Here is a 20,577-nt window from a genome sequence, read left to right on the forward strand (position 1 = left end):
ACTGGTGCCAACTGATTTTCTTAAAGACCTTGTTATGCTTAAGAATGGTTTACAGTGTTTTCCCTGAAAAACTTGCATGCATAATTCATCAAATTTTTGGTGTATGGTAGAGTCACCTCTACAGGATACAGAAGTGTCTTTTCCTTATTGTAGAAAAGTTCCTTCTGAATTGGCCACCCTGCAGAATGGCCTTTTTGCTTCACTTAGAAGCTGGCAGCCAAAGTTGGGGACTACTGCGAGGTTGTGCCACCTTTGGGGCAGAGCACAGGGAACAGCTGAAAACTGTTGGAGCAGCTGCACCGGCAGATGAAGGGCAGAATGGCAGAGATTACAGCCAGATGAGACCATCACATCACGGCTTTTCTGCCAATGCTTTGTCATAGTTTTTCAGCAGTAAGAACCGCTGTTAAAACTGCTGAATGTTTCAATTTTCAGCTCTGCTCTGGTGATACGAATAGTTGTACAGACCTTTTTTTTTTTTTTTTTTTTTTTTTTTTTTTTTTTTTTTTTTTTTTTTTTTTTTTTAGAAAAAGGCAAAGGAATGACAAAACCTCTTGTGGAAAGAATTTTCACTTAGCTTCAAAGTCAAGCCTTTGAATATTAGGAAATAGGTGAATTCTAGTTGCCAGCAGGTTCATATATATTATGATACAGTTCTTAATTAAATGAGGTAAGTTCCTTTCCCTAAATCATATTTGCAGGAGCACACATCTTTCATTGCAGAGGAGAGTAGTTAAGGTTGCATAGGTGACTGTAAATATGGTATCAGCTCCCTTTCAAATTGATGAACTTTGTAATCTAGCTAAAGTTGCCTGCATTTGCTTCATGACTTGCTTCATCAGCAGACTGACTTTGTTAATGACTTTTCAGATTACTAATATATTTATTAAAGTCTGCTGCATAGATTGAATAGTCACTTGGCCTTTGCCAAGATGAAAACTGACCATTTATTCTGCTTTCCAGTCTCTTAATCAGGCTTTGATCCATAACAGTAAGTAGCTTCTTATATATAAAAGTACTTATCTATCTATTTTTTTTTTAATAAATTACTGTGAGAGACTGTAGCAGAAGCCTTTTGGCAATCTAAATTGATTACGTCAGTATGGTGCTGCCTCCCCACCCCCTCTTTTTAAACACTTTTTCCCTGAAATGATCAAAAGAAAGGCAAATACAGCCACAGTGTGAATGCAGGGGATGTACAGCCCTACATGGCCAAGATAGGCATGCTGAACCATGCTGAGATTAGGACTCTCAGCTTCTAACAGAGGTTTGCGGAAATTAGCCTATTTAGATATTAAAGACTGATGACATAGTTTTACCAGCAATTCAGACCCTTTGTATGAAACTCTCTTGGAAATCTTGGATATGTAGCATCTCGGTTTAGTGATTTATTTCACCTTAATTATCAGTTTATGCCTGATTTTGCTTTAATACCGTCCATTTCTGCTGGCATTTCATTTTGGTTACTAGACATACATGATCCTGACTGGATGTCTTTTTAATTTTTTTGCAGTGAGAAAAAACAAAACAGTTAGCTTTTCACCAGTAGCTCTGTTTTTATTAATTGTTCCTTATAGCTCCACATGATCAAGTAAATCTACAGAATTTTTTTTACAAGCTTTGTGCTTGGATATGCATGTTTTTTTTTTTGTTTTTTTTTTTTTTTGCCTTAGCCCCTTTGTTTTGTCTTTATCTACTTGCTATTAGAAAATTATTTTTCTTATGCAGCTCCTGAAATGCTTTTAAAATGCCTTTATTACGACTTTGGAAGCTCTGTAACTAGACTCCTTGTTTTATTGAAATCTCCTGTTGTAAAGTTTAGTGTCACAGTGTCAATTTTTATCTTAATTCTCTGTGTTGAGTTTGCTAATATTACTGTTTGTGTTACTTCAAAAGATGGTCAAGCAGACAGGACACTAGGGCCAGACTAGAATGTGGCTTTACAGTTCAGCTAGTGTGCTGCTGGAATACATGAGTGCTCTTATTTTGTAGTACATAGATAAATCTGTGCAGAGTTGCTGCTCAGCCTGTGTCGCACAGGATGTCTTCTGTAAAATTGGGAGTAGTGCCTCATTTTTCCTAACGCTTGCCCTATATTTCAGTGAGATGAAAGGCATGATATTCAGAAAGGAAAACTGAGGTTTACTATCTGAAATAGGTGCTATTAATGAATTCTCTTAGACTGCGTAACAATCTCCCAAAGGAAAAGGCAAGCAGCCTCGTTTTTCAAATAATTTATGGCCAGCCTGACCAAATTGCTCATTATACTACAGGGAATGATATTCCATTGGTGGAGGAATGGACATGATTATTTAATAGGTACTTTTTCCTTTCTATTATTTTTTTTCTACTTTTCTTGGATAAGGTATATGTAAATGTAGTAAAAATACTTCTTTATGTGCTTTGCTTGTAACACAAAGACAGGACAAACATGGACATATTATCATAAACATATTACCAGCACTAGATATAAATGCAGCAAACAGAAGAAAATGTTTTTGGAAACGTCTGGTATGTTTTCTGCATAAAGTACAAGAGTGTTTCTTAAAAATCTCCCTTTCTATGAAAGCATTCATACACAAAGCCCCCCTTGCCTCTCCAAACAATCAATCAAAAACTTATAATCAAAACTAATGCTATTTAAGCTCTCCTAATTCTAAATAAACCTTGATACTCGTCAGTTTTTTCCTCTTGACCTTGATCCAGAATCACCTACAGACCATCACCTCAAATATGAATGAGATAATACATCACTACTTTTTTTTTTTTCAATTTCAAGCTCTCTAAAATTATTTTTTCCCTGCATTTGGTACACAATAGTGGTTACGTTATTCCACTAGGAAGTATGCCTTTCAGGGATCAGTTATTTCCTAGATTCCTATTATCTGTAGCGATCGAGGTAGTTCCATGAAGCCTTTAAAATACCATGCATAGGAGCTTTTCCTATGAAGGTCAGTTAACATGTAACATTCATATTTTCTCTGAGTTGTATGTGTTTCAGAAAGCAGCACTGTTATTAATATGACTAGCAGTGTACACTGTTGGAAGGCTATAGTAGGTAAGAAGGCTGAAGGAATTGGATTCAAGTCTGTGGTTTGTGCTATCCAGTGCATTTTTTTCCATGAATATTACTTATTTACAATTTTATGTTAATGGATTTCTCAGTCAACTTGACTTGAGATATTCTGCAAATTCAGAATGCACTGAATTAAAAGGTTTTGCGTAAATTTCTTTGGGGATCTTTTATTCCAGAGATAGAATTTAACATTGTGAAATTATTTACAGTCTTCTCCTTACTACTTAGTTGTATCTCTTCTCAAATTTTTTCCTCTCTGAGTACAAACCTAGGCTTTTTCCATCTTTAGCACGTAACTCTGCTTAGTGTATCTTTCCTAGTTATCTTACAATTTTTTCAGTGTGTACTCTAATTTGAGGAAGAATGTCCTAAATCACATACAGTCTATTTGCCTGCTCCTTACCATGATGGTTTTACTAAAATAGCTTATATTCCTCCATCAAAAAACTCTTGCGTGACTAGTAAGTAAAAAATTTGTGTTAGTGTTAGCAATAGCCTGAAAAGGCGGTTTGATGACTGCAATGTAGAATGCAATATCTTGTATGTGAAGCTGCTGCTTTTCCATCTGTTAATATTCTGTGTGCAATCTTCACTACTACATATACAAAACTGTCAATTTTTTTTTTCTATCTTCAAGTTCTTTGGCTCTGTATGCTTTTCAAGCAAAATGAAATGCATATTATTTGCTGACCATATATGCATTTCAGTTAAAATTCAGAAGCTTACCTGTGCACTGATATCGGCCTTTTTCAGAATTTCTATTGGATCCTTTTGTATACGCTTATATTTTATGATAACCTAGTGTAATATTTTCACTGTTATTCCTATGATGGTCTGCCAAGTAAACTAATAAAATACTGGATTGTTAAAATAAAATTATTCTGAATGTAGAAAGCTAATTATTTTGACCCTAATACCAGTTTTTATAATTTTCTGTTTGTGCTTTTCTGATTTTCTTACTGCATGTTCTTTCAATTTAATATTTCTAGGAATATTACTACATGATAAGAAGAGTTGAAAAGCAGTGAAGTATGATTAGCCTAAGCAGGAAGCAAAATATAATTGTAATGTTGCTATAATAGAATCTAAATTGTGGCTTAAGAGGCTGCTTAAGAGACAGCTTCTCTTTCCTTGGTTAAGGTATTGCAGCACAGTACACAATTCTACCTGACAATTTAAGTGAACATTGGATAAGTACAGTTTATTTATTCCATTCTTAAGCGGGTGCTAACAGCATCCTGTGAGTATGGTGGCCTCTTTGCCATGGCATGAAGCTTTATTTGCATTCATGCCTTAGTCTGTAATAATGACATGCTAGGATAATTTATTTGTATAATGAGATATAAAACTTGTAAAAGGATGTCGTTCCCTTTATCTTCAAAGATATTTGTGAAAACTGTTCAAATGATGTTTGAAAATATACTTATTGAATGTATGAGGATGTTGCTTTTGTTCTCAGGCTTATGTTCTTCAGTGTTTGTAACTTGCAATGATTATTTTTGCCTAAAATGTAATGTGCATCAGGAACAACTTCTAGAAATAGTTAAAAGCATATATGGAGCGTAACCCTGGAATTCTTTGTATACTCCTATCGCAAAAAGGTATCACAAAAATGGTACCCTTTAAAATAAAATGTAGAAGCATTCAGACCATAATTAATCCCTATTGATAGAGGAATTTAGGGATATAGTTATGTTAGATATGAGGGTTTAGAATGTGAGTGTTGTTGCAGTGATTTTCCTTAAATTTTATCTGATTGTTCTATTTGTATATTAAATTGGTTGTATTCCAGTTTTGACCTTCAATATCCACTAATGCATATGCTGAGATATTCTTGGTAATAAAGATGTGCACAAAGGTGAGGAGCACTTCAGTGTCAGGGTTTTCTTCCTTCAGTTCTGCTTCACATCTATTCCACGTTCTTGGGATTGGAATCTTTAGACCAGCAAACTCTGTAAAGGCTGCAAATCTCTTTGGGCAGAATGTGAAGGACAAAGTAATTAGATCAGATCCGAGCCCTATTTTAGCTGTCTTTTTCTTCTTCTGACTGTAAGATGGAACTAGGACATGCATCTTAATCCTGCTATCTTATCAGTAGGCTTGGTATTTTTATATAATTGTATCTGGTATGGTGAAATCCTTTCCACCGAGACACTAAGGATGTTTCAGGTATCAGCCCACCACTTTGATCAACCAAAAAAATTCAGATCTGAAGTGGGCGCTTTCCTGTAGCAAAACAAATCATACTAGGTGCTGCTCCTCATCTGCTGATGAAAGCTGTGAATTCTGTCTACATCATCGTTAGAAGAACACATTTGCATAGGTATGAATCGAGGTTTTTAGAAGATACTTCAGTCTTGAACGCATTCAAGTACTTGCCTGACTTGTTTGATTATCTGATATAACGTAACAGTGAGGTCTTGTTAGCTTTAACAAAGCCTTGATGGCAGGCTGTGGCACTACAGCGTTCTTAATAATAAATAAATAAATAAATAAATAAAGACGCTCAAAACCCAGATACAAAGCACCAGGTGCTGTCTACTGGTATGCGGTGTACTTGTCTAGGCTTTTTCGTTGCAAGAGCTAGTGAAAGAAGCAGGCAGCAGTCAAGAATAAAACAAAAAATACAGAACTGAGTGACTTGATTTATGTGGAGTGATGAACTATTCATCAACCAGGATGTATGTCATGATAAATTTTACGATTGCCTACTAACAGATACTGCAAGATACTATTTGATGAGCTATCATCAGTTCTTGGATTTTGATGATGCATTATTGCGGGAATTTAAGGAAGAAGTTATATTTTCCATTTCAGAGGGATAGTGGATACTTAAAGCATTGCTCTAGGCAGCTCTGCATGCCTCTGATACTGTGCCTATTTTATGACAGCTTTCCTCCTGAAACAACAAGGAACTCAAGCTGCTATCCCTGTACTTTGTCTTCCTACTGCATGCTTGACCTTTCTAAAGCCATGTACCTTATCTTTCTTCAACGCTTCTACTGCACACCCTGCATTTTCCACTCGGTACTGCCTGCTTTCCAAGCCTCTCTGACCTCTGTGCTGTTGGCTAGAACTGCAAGTCCCAGCACTGGCTGTGTTCCTGCACAATACACAACAGACCTTGCAACAGAGCAAGCAAAGGAGCTGCTGCCTCGCACAGGAGCAAGTTACCGCGTTCAGCTAATCTGCAGTAACTTGCTCCTGTGAGAGGTAGCGGCTCCTAGCTCCACCCCCACTCCCTTTATTTCTGTGCATGCTCCTTTCTGGAAAGCTTCTTCCATACTCTGCTCAGGGACACTAGGATGTGGATAGTCCGGAGTAAATTTAGCAGTTGGTAGGCAAACTGTGTGTGAGCCAATTCAAGTTAGGGTTTCGTGGTTTGCGTAGCACTGTGGGATAGCCGGCAAAGATTTGCAAGACGACTCTTCAGGTCTGAGGGGACAGACATTCAGGGTTCTGATCAAGCTCGAGTGGTATCCTTGAAGCTTATCTCTCAACATTATGTGGAAGCACTGTTTGATGCCTGCTTCCTACCTTCATGAAGTACTACTTACTGGCTGAAGCATTTTTGTGTCACTGAGCTGTGCTTGACTCTCTGTTGAGAATATCTTGAAATGCCCACCTTTGTCTAAAATGGACAACTCTTAGTAAGTTATTAGCAGGAATAGAATATGTATGGAGAAGATAAGGTGACCAGTCTTCTTTGAAATGTGTTGTGCTTATGAAGTGCATAGTCAAGAGTAGTCTACTTCTGATAGCCAAAGGAGATGTCAGGGAGAGGGCAGCAGTACTGGGCCTGTCCCTGCTCCCAAAGCAAGGCCATGGTTAACTGTGTTTGGAGAGGATGACCTTTGTGGTAAACTTTCCCATCCCAGAGCTCTGCCTCTGTGCTTTCCAATCTAGGCTATATTTTCACTCCCTTAGATTTCTCATACCTGTTCAGTTACAAATTCTTTGCTGTCATATACTCCTTGTGCGAAGTTTCATGTCATTGAGCTCTAAACCTTGTCCTATATTTGCATTTACCTCACTTTTCCCCATTTATCAAATTCCCACATTTCCCAAATTTTGGCCCTCATACACTCTGTTGCCAATATCACTTTGTTGGTATTTGTTTGCCTGACCATGGTTACTCCCTCCATTAGCTTTGCTCATGGAGACACAGTACCTGGCTTCTCCAGGTAGGACTTTGAATAGGCAGATATTTGATGTGCAAAAAAGGCCAAGTCTGGGATTCTGAAGGTAGAAAAATAGAGCATTTGGTTGTAACTGTGTGGTACCCCTTTCTTGGTCCTGGGAAGGCCTTTATGATCTTGACATTATATCAGAAAAACTCAGAAGCAGTTGGTCCTGATGCATTTTTTAGTGCTGTTTGTATAGAATATAAAGGTGTCGCCCTGATAGGCCCATCTGGCTGGAAGTCTCCTCACCTGAGTGTATGGGACAGCAGTACCAGCAGTGGATGGTTCTGTGTGGATCAAACATCTCAAGGAGCCACTGCTTCTCAGAGTAATGTTTTCTTTTCTTTGTTCCATTTTATTGTTATTCACAGAAAAAATAAGAATTGTGTTGATAATAGATCGAATAGAATAGACTATGAATGAAATACACTGCAGTTTGTTAGCTGATAACAGTATACACAAAGTTGCCTAAAGTTACAAATTTTCTGGTAAAAGTAAATATATGTGTAGAACCTGCCAATATGCTTTTTAGATTATTGAATTTTGTAATTTTAAGGAGTAATTATTTGAGTGTGAATTCAAATATAATTGCACTGTGATACTCTTGCCTCTATTTTATAAGCTAATACTGATTTTGACCAAATACAGAAAAGAATAACATGATGTCCAGCTGTTAGCATGGTTAGGTGCCAAGTACTGTTGATGGTGTTTTGAGAAAAGAACTATGCAAATGTGAAATTAGAAAAGAAATAGTAGACTGCAATTTTAAAAGTGGACCTTGGCAAAAGAAAATATGTGTTTATAACTGTAGCTGCATACAGCTGAAAAGTCTTCAAAGGCAAACGTTTATCACATTACTCTAAAAGGGTAATTAGTTGAGGGGAATATCCTTATCAATTTAGACATGTTGAACTATATGGTATAAAGTTAATTTTAGGTACTTAAAAGATACAGCCCTTTATATTACCTTAAAGAAGAACAAAAAGAAAGGCTAAGTATAATAAGAACTTTCTCATAGGTTTGGATGTGCACATCTTAATGCACATTTGAGCAGTTTAGAGGTCAATTGAGCCCCGTTCCCAGGTGTGAGATGGGGATTGACACATCCTGCTCTGTCTCATTCCTCTCTTTAATGCACATAGGTTTGGAGTGTTTGTTTGTTTGTTTGTTTGTTTGTTTTGATACTGCCACGGGAGGTTGCTGAGGGGGAACTAACACTCTTGCTGTAGACTGGCTGATCTAGAGCCACAACAGTGTCTCTTACTCCAGTCTTCTCACCTCTCCAAGCTCTTCTGCGTGAGCCCAATCCCTACAAAGTGTGAATTGTGCTGATAAGAAGGACCCTAAAGTAAATGAGTTTATACTGGTCATGAAATTTGGAATTTTTTAATTGTTCAGACTGTTTGAGATAAAAACCATAGTATTTCTGGAGACTAAATTACGATCATGTTAGGATGCTTATTTCAACTCCACTGAGTGCTTATATGGAAAACTGAACAGCTTTGCGTGTTAGTGATATAAATTTTGAACTTCAGAACTTGAGGAGTCCTGAAAAATGAAACAATACTGCTTCTTATTTAAGGAGAATACAAAGGAGAATTACAAGCAGCTTTCCATTCCCTAAACATTTTCCTAAAATCTGCGTTGAATTGTGATGTGTGAATGCAAAGGGAAAAAAAGTGAAATATTTTTCAGTTGAGGTAGTGAAATGCAAATAAATAGTAGTAAACTTGTAATTCTGTGTCCATATCCAATCTATTTAGGGAAGCAATCCTTGCAGTATGTTTACAGCTTTTGGATGTGCACCAGTAATAGTCAGTTAAATAATACGGACAGCTGTGAGGTCTCTTGGAGAGATCAGTCCTGAAGTTCATTAGGTGTTCATTACTTCTAAATGAAGCCATCCTAAAGACTTAGATTTATAATAATCCAACATTTCTATTCCATAAAGAAAACAACATGACCATGAGAGAATAATCACACTGTATATTTTTTTTTCTTCGTGTCCCTTAATAGAAATGCAGCTGGTAGATTTGCTCTTCTTTTTAAAAACACTTTGTTGTTTTAAGATGAGTCCTTTTTATAGATTCTCTTTTAACCAGTTGTCACTGATTATTTCATATACATTTCTTTTCATCTCGAAAACCCTTTATTTTCTGAATTTGCTTTATGCTCCTAGAAAAAAGTTGATCAATATGCTGATATTTTTCATCTCCAGAGACTTAAATTCTGCATGAATTTGATTTATTGTGACTGAAAATGAGCTTGAAAAGCTTATCCTGTCTTCCATATATCAATACTGCAAAACCATCGTGTAACAGTAAAAGTCTTCCAGACTGAGCCCGGCACGTTAATGGGCAAAATGTACGGAAGCCAGCTACTTGCCTGCCCATGCTGTGACTGACTTTCTCCATCTTTACTAATCTTTCTTTCCTTTGGGTATTCCTGTCAATTCCAAGGATATTTTTATATAGAGTATCTAATTACAAAAAGATTTTGAAGATGATACACAGTTTGACACCACCACTTACTTACTGTTTTATATACTTGACTCCTTTGACTTTGCCGTTTTGCTGAGTTGCATTGATAGACGTTACGGAACCAATTTAAAGTTGTGTATGTTGCATATGCTATGAGAACTGAGAAGACTCAAAACGATAGGAGCACGTGTTCATTGTATGGAATGAAGGCCAAAACGAGGATTTATTGCCATCTAAGTTTTCTTTCTTTCTTTCTTTTTTTTTTTTTTAATGTCTGGAGATAATAAGAAATTAGTTTAAAAATGAGAAGTTTATACATAAAAAAAATGCTTGCAGCTCCCTATGAATTTAAAATACATATTTATGATGTATATACATAAAAATATAAATAACTTACTAAAAAGAGATGCCTCAGTTAAACTGTTAGACTTGAGCAGAGTGATGCCTGCATTCCTACTTTTTTGGGATATTTTGAGTTGGGGAGAAATGTAGTTTACATGTAATGCTTTGTTATTAGGGTGAATAGGATATGGAATCAAAGGAAAATAAAAAGTGTTTAATAACCTCATGCAGACTTGGAGCTGCTGAAGATGATGATGAGTTTTGAATGTCTCTTTTATTCAAAGCACAAATTCTTTCAGTTGTCTATCACCAATCCATTCCCCTTATGGGGTTTCTGCACTCCAGCGCAAGAATTTTAGGAACTTCTAAGCAGGAGGGGATGACAGCTCTACCTTTGCTTAACATTAGCAACACAATGATGTTACCATTTGACAGCTCTGTATCCTGATACACTGTTAGCTGGTCACTTGTCTTCAATGCTGTTTTGTGTCTTCATTTTTTTAGGAATGGCACCCTAATGCTCCTCTGGTGTTTGAGTTTTGTGTTGTAGTAGCATTGACTTTTTGCACAGTGTTTGCAGAAATCAAGCTAACTTCTATTCAGAAGTACCACCACTCCTTTGAATTTGCTTGTCCCACTGTCTGTCTGCATCTTGCTCATGTACATACTGACTTCGAGAATAACCAGCACAAACTGTCTAGTGCTCTCTTTATTTCGGAAGCCATTAGAAAATATAGCAGAAAACCTCTGTTATTTCTCTTCTTGCAGTCCTGTCATTTTCATATTACTCTACATACTTTTATTTGTCCTAATCTGTTTTAACTCTTAGGCCTGCTGCTCTGAATGGGTTTATGCTTATCTTTTTCTCTTGCTGCTCCTCTGTTTCTAATGGTGTCTGGTAAATAGAGTAGGCACGTACCCTGCTGTTCTTGCATGTCGTTAAGTGATGTCCATCACAAAGGAGCCTGTGAAGTTATTTTGTTGAAGAGCTTCTTGCACAATAAACACGAATTACTAGGGCCCATCCATCTTTAATGCATGTGTCTCCTTTTGCACTAGTAAGGGTAGAATTCTGTAATTGTGTTTGCAAAGGTAGATTTTGCTGTAGCGTAATGAAGCTGGTTACCCTGCTGCAGTTCGGCAACAGCTGTTGGAGATGCAGAAAGCTTATATAAATGTAAAGTGATATCTCAAAAGATTCTTTTCATTTTTCTAGGCTGCTCACCCAGAATGTTGGTCTTCTTTATGTTGGAAACTTTGACAGACCTTTTGCACAAATTAAGGTACGCTTAACAAGCTAAGGGGGGAGGGCTGTTTAATTTATTTCACTTTTGTTTGGTTTAAGTCTGGATTTAGAAGAACTTCAAGAGTATCAATACAATTTCAAGAAAAACAGTGAGTAATACTGGGTTTTTTTTTGATGTTTACCATATTCTGGGTTTGTTTCTAGTTACATCTGTGTACATAGCTTGTCAAAGAGGTGTATAGTGTTTCCTATCACCTTCTTTTGATTAAATTTGAATCTGGGTTAATTACCAGAAGGGAAATATCTTGCCTTTTTGGTTTGTTGTTGCTGTTGTGTTTTGGGTTTTTTTATTATTATTACCTTGTCATTTCAAAACAAAGACACTTTTAGAACTCTGTAATTCTTCAAGAGATCCTTGTCAAGGAAGACATTGCAGTAAAAGCACAAATTGTATTCCTAGTATTATTATTAGATTGATTATGAAAGACTCATACAGTTTCTGAAAAATATTTGTCTTTTGTGACTTACTGTTTCTTTTTTTTTTTTTTTTTAAGTTGAACTATAATGGTTTCACATGTCTAATTGCCGGTTGCTAATTAGTTACTGTCACGTCCCTTGCAAACAAAAATTGTTTTAAATGAATATATGGACTGATTTTCATGACAGTTTCATTGGGCAAAGAGAGAGCGAGCCATTAGCATGTCAGTCATTACACTGGCGTGTAGAAATGTGGTGTTTGTTTTAGAATGCGGAAATGACTGCCTGTCTCAAATGATGCCTGTGATTACTATGTATTCTGCATATGTTGGTAGCGTTGTTCCCTGCATCGTGTGCACACACTTGTGCCTCTCTGAATTTTAAATGCCTTGTTTTCTTTTTACATCAAAATGAAACTTAAGTTCTAAAACCTAGATGTGATCCTTTGCCATCCCTAATTACATTACTAGACAACAGCATTCCCAGCTGTACCTGGCAAATACTTGCTTCTTCTAACTTTAAACCCATGGACTATATTAAAACTACTTTAAAAGAATAAATATAGGCTTTCCATCTCCCTCTTTCTTCCTTCCTGCTTCCTCCCTCACCTTCCCTCCCAACACCCAGTTCCCACATGTATATTGTTCAGTTTGGTTAATAAGCAGCTTAAAGGTTTTCTGCATAAAGCCTTGTGCTGTAAAAAGTTTCATCTCAATTAAACTTGTATAATTTTGATTGCATCTCCTCAGAGTTTATTTAAATGTTTACATAAATAAACAAAAATAAAAGTATATAAAGAACTTAGACAGGGGACTTCTACCTCACTTGGTCAACAAGACAACTTATCACCTCCAAGATAAAAGATATCAGGAATCTGTTTTAGCAAACTACAGCTCTGCAGACTTCTGGATAATCTGGGAATAATTTACCTAGTGAAGATTATCCCTTCTTTGAAATGTATGTCATTTTTGTAATCTTCATAGAGGGCTGCCATTGGTCTCCAACCCTTTAATGTAGTCCCAGTACTGTTGCTACCATGCTGTTATCCATGAACACCTAAGGAGTGAAGTGCCTGACTGAATGATTTATTTATTTTTTTTTTCTTATATTGAGAGTTAGGAACTGGTCCCACTCAGAGCCATCTTCCAGGAGTTGCTTCCCCCAAATTTCATTATGGTTAACCAGGGAACTTAATCATATCTTGAATGACTAATTATAGGTGTCATGCAAGCTTTGACAGTATGATTTTTTCAGGTAATGTACATGCATAATTTCTGGCTGAGCAGAGGAGGGAGGGCCCATGCTACCCAGATATGTCAGGCAGCAAAGGAAAAATCTCATCCTTCCCATAGAAGGAGGATTGGCATGAAGGCATGATATTAGCCAGACTTCTCGCATTGCTCTCCCTTTCCAAATTGGGCCCCACTGCCTGCCTCATCTACTTCTCATGCTAAGAAGCAAAATGGTGAGGTATTCCCCACAGCTCTGAAGAGTTTATAAATTCACTGGGTGGATTTGAAAGCTAACAGGCTTATATTACACTCTTTTTCAGGTATTCATAATCATCCGTGGTGCTCTGCCCACCACTTGCAGCCAAGGAGAAGCCGTTCTGCTCACAGACTGGCTGTGATGCTGTTAAGTGTACAGGGTCAAAGCGCAAGATTGAATATTGCATCCCATAGCGATGTTAACAAATGCTTAGGAAAGGAGTATAAGTACAGGGTAAATGTAAAGTATGCCATCCACTCTGTGCCAGTTTGCAGTGTGGGAAGTGACTTCACAACTGGAAGTTGTATCTGCATAGGTGTGCTTAACAGACTTAGTTGGACCTTCCTTGAATTTATCCAAGGGATTTTCCACTATATTTTCAACATACAAAGCCATACTATTACCATGAGTGGTATACGTGTATACAAAGTACACACATGTATACAGTGTAGATGAAGTATAATTTTACTTCTTTTAAACCTGTTACAGAGTTGCAGAATGGTTGAGGTTGGAAAGAACCCCTGGAGATCATCTAGTGCAACCCCCCCCTGCTCGAGCAGGGTCACCTAGAGTTTGTTGCACAGGATCGCAACCAGGCAGGTTTTGAATATCTTCAAGGAAGCAGACTTCACAACCTCTCTGAGCAACTTGTTCCCATGCTCAATTACCCACAGAATAAAAAAGTTGTTCCTAATCAGTTTGGTTTAAGCTAGACCTTATGTTATGCGAAATGGTGGGCAGTCATTCTCTGTTCGTGATTTTATCCTCTCTTTCACATTATTCCAGTCTTGCATCTTCCAAGCCGAAGTAATTTAATGTGTTTAGTACTCCCTATATCCAAGCTGTTCGGTACCTTTAATCAACATGTTATTCTTTCCATCCTTCTGCATTTCTATTGTCGCCTTTTCTAAGTTAGGGAACTGCACGCAGTATTCAAGATACGGGCACAGCAATGTTTTCTGCTTTGTTTCCCATTCATACCTTATTTATGGTGTGATGCTTGATAAATGTTTGACATATTCTTAATTTGAGAAGATTAATATTTGAATTTCTATTAATGAACCACTGTATTTTCATCCTAAATGTTATGTTTGTCACAGAGAAGACATTTTGGATATTCAAGATAGCTTTCTGTTACTATCTAGGGAAAACAAAGCCCTATTTATTCACTAAATCATGTGCAGATTACATAAACATGTTCAAAGGAGCTATTTCCAGGTAGCTGTACTGTCTAAAGTGTAGCATTTATTTTTGTAACTACAGAAGGATAGTTCTTTATCAGTAAGATGTAAATTTGCACACTGTTGCTCAACTTAGTTCCTGATGCTAAAGGTAATCCTAAAATGGTAAGCTAATTTGTCTCAGAAACATTTTTTTTATGGTTTATAGTATTAGTTGCAACTGGGAAGTGGAATACGTATAACAGAGATGAGTTTTTTTTATAGAGACTCGTAACAGGTTTTTTGGAGATTCTAGAGAGACTTCAGCTGCTTCACAGGAGGTGTTGGTGTGCAGTGATAGGGTTTCACAGAGTCTCACAGAGTGGATAAGGTTGGAAGGGACCTCTGCAGATCATCTAGTCCAACCCCCTTGCTCAAGCAGAGTTCCAACTTTTTAGATGTCTTCAACAAAAAATAAGCAGTAATATATTACCATAGGAGTTGGTGCTGCTAAAATAAACATATATTCTGGAGATATACAATGCTCTTTAGGAACTGTTGGCAGGAGTTGCTTTAATTCTTCCATTAGTAGTTTTTTAAATCATTAGTACGTGGTTGCTAATAATTCCATCAGTTAAAAGACCTGCAACCCAAACTTTGTCTTCGAATATACTTAAAACTGATTCTTTGTACCCTTATAGCTCAGATTTGCTTTTGCTCACTGTGTGATATGTTGGTCTCTCTTGTAATATAAATTACTTGCTCATGTTCATCTGCAAACATCCTGAGTATTAAGGTATTCTATTAAGGTTAGGCATTTCGTGCCAAAACTGTGCATTAAGGAACGTACAAAACCACTGTGCTCCTCTATCAATGTAGATTTATTGCTCAAAGTGAGCCATTATTATACACCAGTACTTCAAATAGCATTTTAGTGTGCTTTCAGTAGGACAAATAGGAATGTTACCAGGTCTTTGAAATATTCATACTAGACATATAAACTGCCATGTTAGTACTTAAAAATTCCTAATTCAGTTTATGTACATATATAACTGCAGACAGACAGAGGGGGAGGGGGTGAGAGATTCCCTGCCCAAAGGCAAACAAGTCTGAACTGTACAGGAAGATAATTGCACAATGTCTTTGATGAAGTTTGTAGATGGCAAGTCTGGAAAAAGATTTTTGAAATACTAACATCTTTTCTAAAACCATTATTCTCTGTCTTTTTTTTCTCATGTGCAATAATTCATTAATATTTATATATATATATATAAATATTTATAATGTTTCTGAGACATAGATGAAGTGATTATATTAACTGAAATTACCTTATCTCCTTTTTCCTGACTTGCTTTGTGTGATATCGGCAATAGTGTCAGATATTTGGTCTCTGTACTTCATTATTGAAACAAATGTGAAGTATTCATTCCTGAAGTTTTTGAATCCTGGATCTGATAGTAGGTAAATTAGAAAAATTAGAAATTGAAAAAGAGTGCTTTCTTGGCTAGAGCAAGACACATCTGTCTGGAATTTTTCTTTCCAGTAATGTGGAATGTAGTTTTATGCATCTATTCATAGATGATATGGGATTTTGTACATTACTACTTTGAATAGAGTTCTTGATTCAGAGCCCTTAACTATTTGTAAAATGTTTGTTATTGCTCTTATTTTGGAGTTTTTATTCAGTGAGTTTCAGTAAGTTCCATGGCCTAGCAAAAGTGATGTCTATATCAGTAGTATTAAATGAATTATTGGAAAGTCAAATCCACAATTGCAGTGAATTCCTATTTGCATTTTCAGAAGGCTGTTCTTTAAGCTTATATTGAAGGAATTGATGTAATTCCTTATTTTATTCTGTTTCTTAATTTAATTATTCTGGTTTTTTGTTTAACTCTAGCATCTGTTCAGAGGGTTTGTAGAACAATTTCACTGTAAATATGTTTACCTTTTGTATCTCTTCCCATTTAGGTAGTTATAAATAAACATTCATTAGTAATTGTTGTTACATACTTAAATGTCCATGCAAACAACTTAAGAGCAGTTCAGTGATTTTCAGCTTTCTTGGAATCTTAAAAGTGGTCATATTTAAATATCCATCTTCAGAAACCTTAATTTTATCCAGTTTTTAAGTTCAATATGTTGATCAGCAAAATAAAATATTGACATCCCATGTGGTTAATTGGCAAACTGTCTTAAATCCATTTATATTAAATGTTGTTAGTAATCTTTACCAGCAGTAAAAGTTACTAAAGCAACAATTTTATCATACAAATTCTGTATTTATTAGAGGTGATTAAATTAAGTGTTCCAGCATAGACAATAGTCACCTGATGAAAGAGTATGTTACAGGATTTTTAAACTGTTTATAGAACAAGAAATATTCATGATATATATATCCAAATGTTTTTAAAAGGGAGACTCGATCAATGTAGATTAAAAGGAAAACTTAGGTACACTCTATCTGGTAATTAAAACTTCTATAAAAAAAATTATATTGCTTCACCAATTCATTATGATTGAAAGTTTTTGCAGTTCAGTTTCTAGTTGTTTCTGGGATTAAAGGAAGCTGTTCAGTACACTGTGTTCTCCATTATTAATCAGTAATGAATCTTCTGGCAGTCTTTACTATTGAGTTAATGACCAGTTTCATTTTGGGCTCTTAACACACTAAATTACCATTTAAATAAAGATTAATTACTGCTATTTTATTTTTAGTTTTATTTTAAGAGTAGTTATTAAAAAGTTGTATTATAAATACTACTTTGTTCACAATAGAACTGTTGAATTTAATAGAATAGGAGGACAGATATGGTGAAAAGAGTATTTTGGAAGTAGTGATGTGTTCTTAATATTTTGGTTTTATGCTATGAGCACTGTGGAAAAAATCTGAAAGTTTTAAATTTGCTTCTGGGGAAATTGCTGCTGTAGTTACAGCAGTTGGTATGTCAAGAACTAGCACAGAATAAAGCTCTGTACTCTGACCTGCAGCTCTGTAGCTGTTATCTGCAATTTTATCAAGCTTAAGAACAGTATTGCTGATTGTGGTAGATGAAACTACCATGTACACTCTGAGATTACAGTTTTTTTTCAAATAAGTTATTTATCCAACTGTCTCATTTTCCTTCAGTAAGTACACATTTAACCAAAAACATAGTATAACATAGTAAAGATCTAGCAAAGAGAGGCCTTGCAATGGCTAATTGGCCCAGATAATTTCTCTGATCGCATCAAAACGAGTAGATCTTCTAAATACCTATTGATCCACTACTCTATGGTGCACAAGCAAGTTATCAGCACCTCAGTGATTTTACTGTCGTATTCTCAAAAGCTGAAATTTCTTCAATACAGCTGCTTCACCCTTGTTCAGACACAGAGGATGAAGTAATGCTTCTTTCTGAGTACCAGGGTAGATCTCATTCGTGACTCCTTCGGCAATATGAAATATCTATCTGTAGGTGATTGCCCAAGTGATTGGTGACAATTTGCACAACAGTTTTTTTTTTTTTTTTTTTTTTTTTTTTCCCCAAATGAAGACTACAGTGACGTGAAATCATGGACCTACTGTTTTCAAGAGCTCATTTCTTAAGCCAGAAGTAGCTGCTGACTTCCTGACTGAACCTGGCATGTTTCTGCTCCCTGGGTGTCAGTGACTTCTACTATCAGTTAGTCCCAAAGCTAGGCAGGCTGGTGCTGGCTAATCTAATCCCAAAGCGCAGATGTGCAGCACCTTGTTAGAGCACAGCTGTCCGGACTGTTCAGAGCTTAGGAGGAGAACTGGTCCAGTTTTCCCCACCCACCTAATTGCTACCCTGGCAAAGCTCTACCTGGTCTGTGCAATCTTTTAGCAAAGTACATGTAAAAGTTTTACCTCTGTGCCTATTGGCAGCAACTAACAGTATGTTGGCATGGTAATTATATGACGCTCTGCTTATTGGACTTTCATAAATATTGACAGAGTTCTTAACCTTCACAACCACAGCAGGAAAGGATTTCCAGTTTATCGTAATCTGTTATTTCTGCTGCCTCTCTCCCCTTCTTATTATTTTGCACTGTTAGGGTATTTTCTGTGATATGAAATGCCCTAGAATGAAACATAAGGATATCATGCTTTTAGTTTGAGGAAAATAGCTGGTCACCTTGACATGACTTTGCAGTTCACTCTTGACTTAGTTATCCACAGAATAAGCTGCCAGTATACTGGAAAAATCATTTTTGGTGGTTAGGAGGTTCTGCTGATTGGGGTGCTGTTGGGTTGGAAGCATTTTGCTTGTAGAGCTACCCAAGGATTAACCTTGAAAACAAGCTTATTTAATAATTTTATTAATAAGCTTGGTTTGGTTGAGGTTTTATGTACTGCTAATGAAAGTTTGAAGGCGCTGCCAGTACAAAGGAGAATTGGCACAGTGAGGACTGGCTGAACCTTCAGTCTAGCTAATAGAGGTAGGATGAAATGTAATAATAACTGAAAGCATAGAATTACGGTGATATAGAGACCACAGACAAGTCTGCTACCTTCTGAGGCTTCCTTATTTGACAGTGATGTGACTCAAAAAAGACCATAGTTTCTTTTAGGGGCACTGAGAGAAATGGAATTGGTGCAGCCATGAAAAAAGCAAATGTAGCCCTAGAATCTCTGGAGGGAGCCATTCCTGAGAAGAAGGAAATACAAATTCATCTGTAGCTGTGCCGTTCTAGTTGCTCACATACAAGACAAATGATTTCAAACTGAAAGAGGACAGAGGCACCACTGGGTTGAACGGAGGCCCATCAAATAAGAAAATAATAGTGTTAGCTTGGCTTGTTTAGTTTAGCAAGACAGTATGTAAGAAAGATTATGATTTCTGTATACAGATATGGTAGCAAACTTTAATACAGGCAGTAGGAAGAAGGAAGGGAGAAAATCAATTTAAACTATTCTGAAAACTGAAGAATATCTTGGACTTTTGAGAACAACAGATCTAGATCTGATTTGCACTAGGAGCAAACGCCTTTGTGGTTGTAAGAAGGAATGTGATAATTGCATGATTTGATGACTGTGAAAGAAGAAGATAGACCTCATAATCTGAGTCTCTATGTTTCATTAAACACAGTTACAGTAACTCTGAATTAAAACACACACCAAAGTACTTCTGATTAAGCTATATTCTACCTTTTCTGGAGATGAAAATGTATGTATGGGTTAAAGTCATTAGCATTATTAATGTTTGTTAACAGTCTCCAGAATTGGTGCCTCTGATATTTTATAGAGAGTTTTGTGAGATGTTGTGACAGTTTTTTTCACATCTTCTTTGCCCTTGCAGGACATGGCAGCTGCACTGGGCATCACTAGAGTTGCTAGTATTTAGTTGTTGAGAAGCCACATAAGGAATTTTTTTGTCTTCCTTTTTCTTCTTCTGTCTGTCGTTCTTGAAAACTACCTATTCAGTGTCTTGCAGAAGTCAACATACGGAAATGGCTTTAGCATCAATACCTGAGAAGTGGGGCTGACTGCCAAAATAAACTTCCAAATTTAGTGGGAATTTAAGTGTTCCTAATGTTTATAGTTGCCAGAAGATTTACAGTCTCTTTGTGGGAGAGTTACATAATATCATGTCCTCAGGTGCTTGAACTTGTCTTTCTTTCCCACTCATTCCTTTCCTCTGTACTGATTTCACATGAAAGGCTGAATCAAATTCAACATCTTAACTTTATCTTCAAGGCACACGCATGGTTTGCAATGCCTAACAAGTTGCCTGACTTTGGTTGAAGGGCTGTGTTTGCATTCATCAGTAATGCAGTAAGGTTTTACTTTACTCTTAAAGTTAATTCTCAGTAGCAAGAGGGTTTTCAAGAGGGCAACCTCGGGCCTCAAGTGAACTTCACAGAATCTAAGTATGATTGCATATCAAAACCTTCCTTCCTAAATTCAAGGTGTATTTCTTTGACTTTGTGTCTTAAACAATAATCTGAACATATTTAAAAACAAAATTCTGAAATAGTGACAGCAATAGCATTCACACAGTTTTTCTTCTGTAAAGAGTGTGGAGGAAGTTGCTACGCAGGACTCACTGAACAAACTGCAAATTGGAAGTGTTGTAAGGTGTTACCAAGAAATCACTCACTGCTGATTCCTAAGTTTTATGCT

At 36.5% G+C, this 20,577-nt stretch overlaps 1 protein-coding gene across 3 annotated transcripts in view; it reads left to right on the forward strand.

Moving 5' to 3' along the window:
• Nucleotides 1–20,577, forward strand: part of RNGTT (RNA guanylyltransferase and 5'-phosphatase) — a 196,693-nt gene that overhangs the window by 149,783 nt on the left and 26,333 nt on the right. For all 3 annotated transcript variants that reach the window (XR_009958007.1, XM_062572774.1, XM_062572773.1), the window contains exon 14: nucleotides 11,299–11,365. Coding sequence is in view for 2 of the 3 variants with exons in the window: in XM_062572774.1 (XP_062428758.1) it covers nucleotides 11,299–11,365 (67 nt within the window). In the remaining variant the exon portion in view is untranslated. The remainder of the gene's footprint in view (nucleotides 1–11,298; nucleotides 11,366–20,577) is intronic.

Source organism: Rhea pennata, chromosome 3 (assembly GCF_028389875.1).
Source record: "Rhea pennata isolate bPtePen1 chromosome 3, bPtePen1.pri, whole genome shotgun sequence".
Lineage (NCBI taxonomy): Eukaryota > Metazoa > Chordata > Aves > Rheiformes > Rheidae > Rhea > Rhea pennata.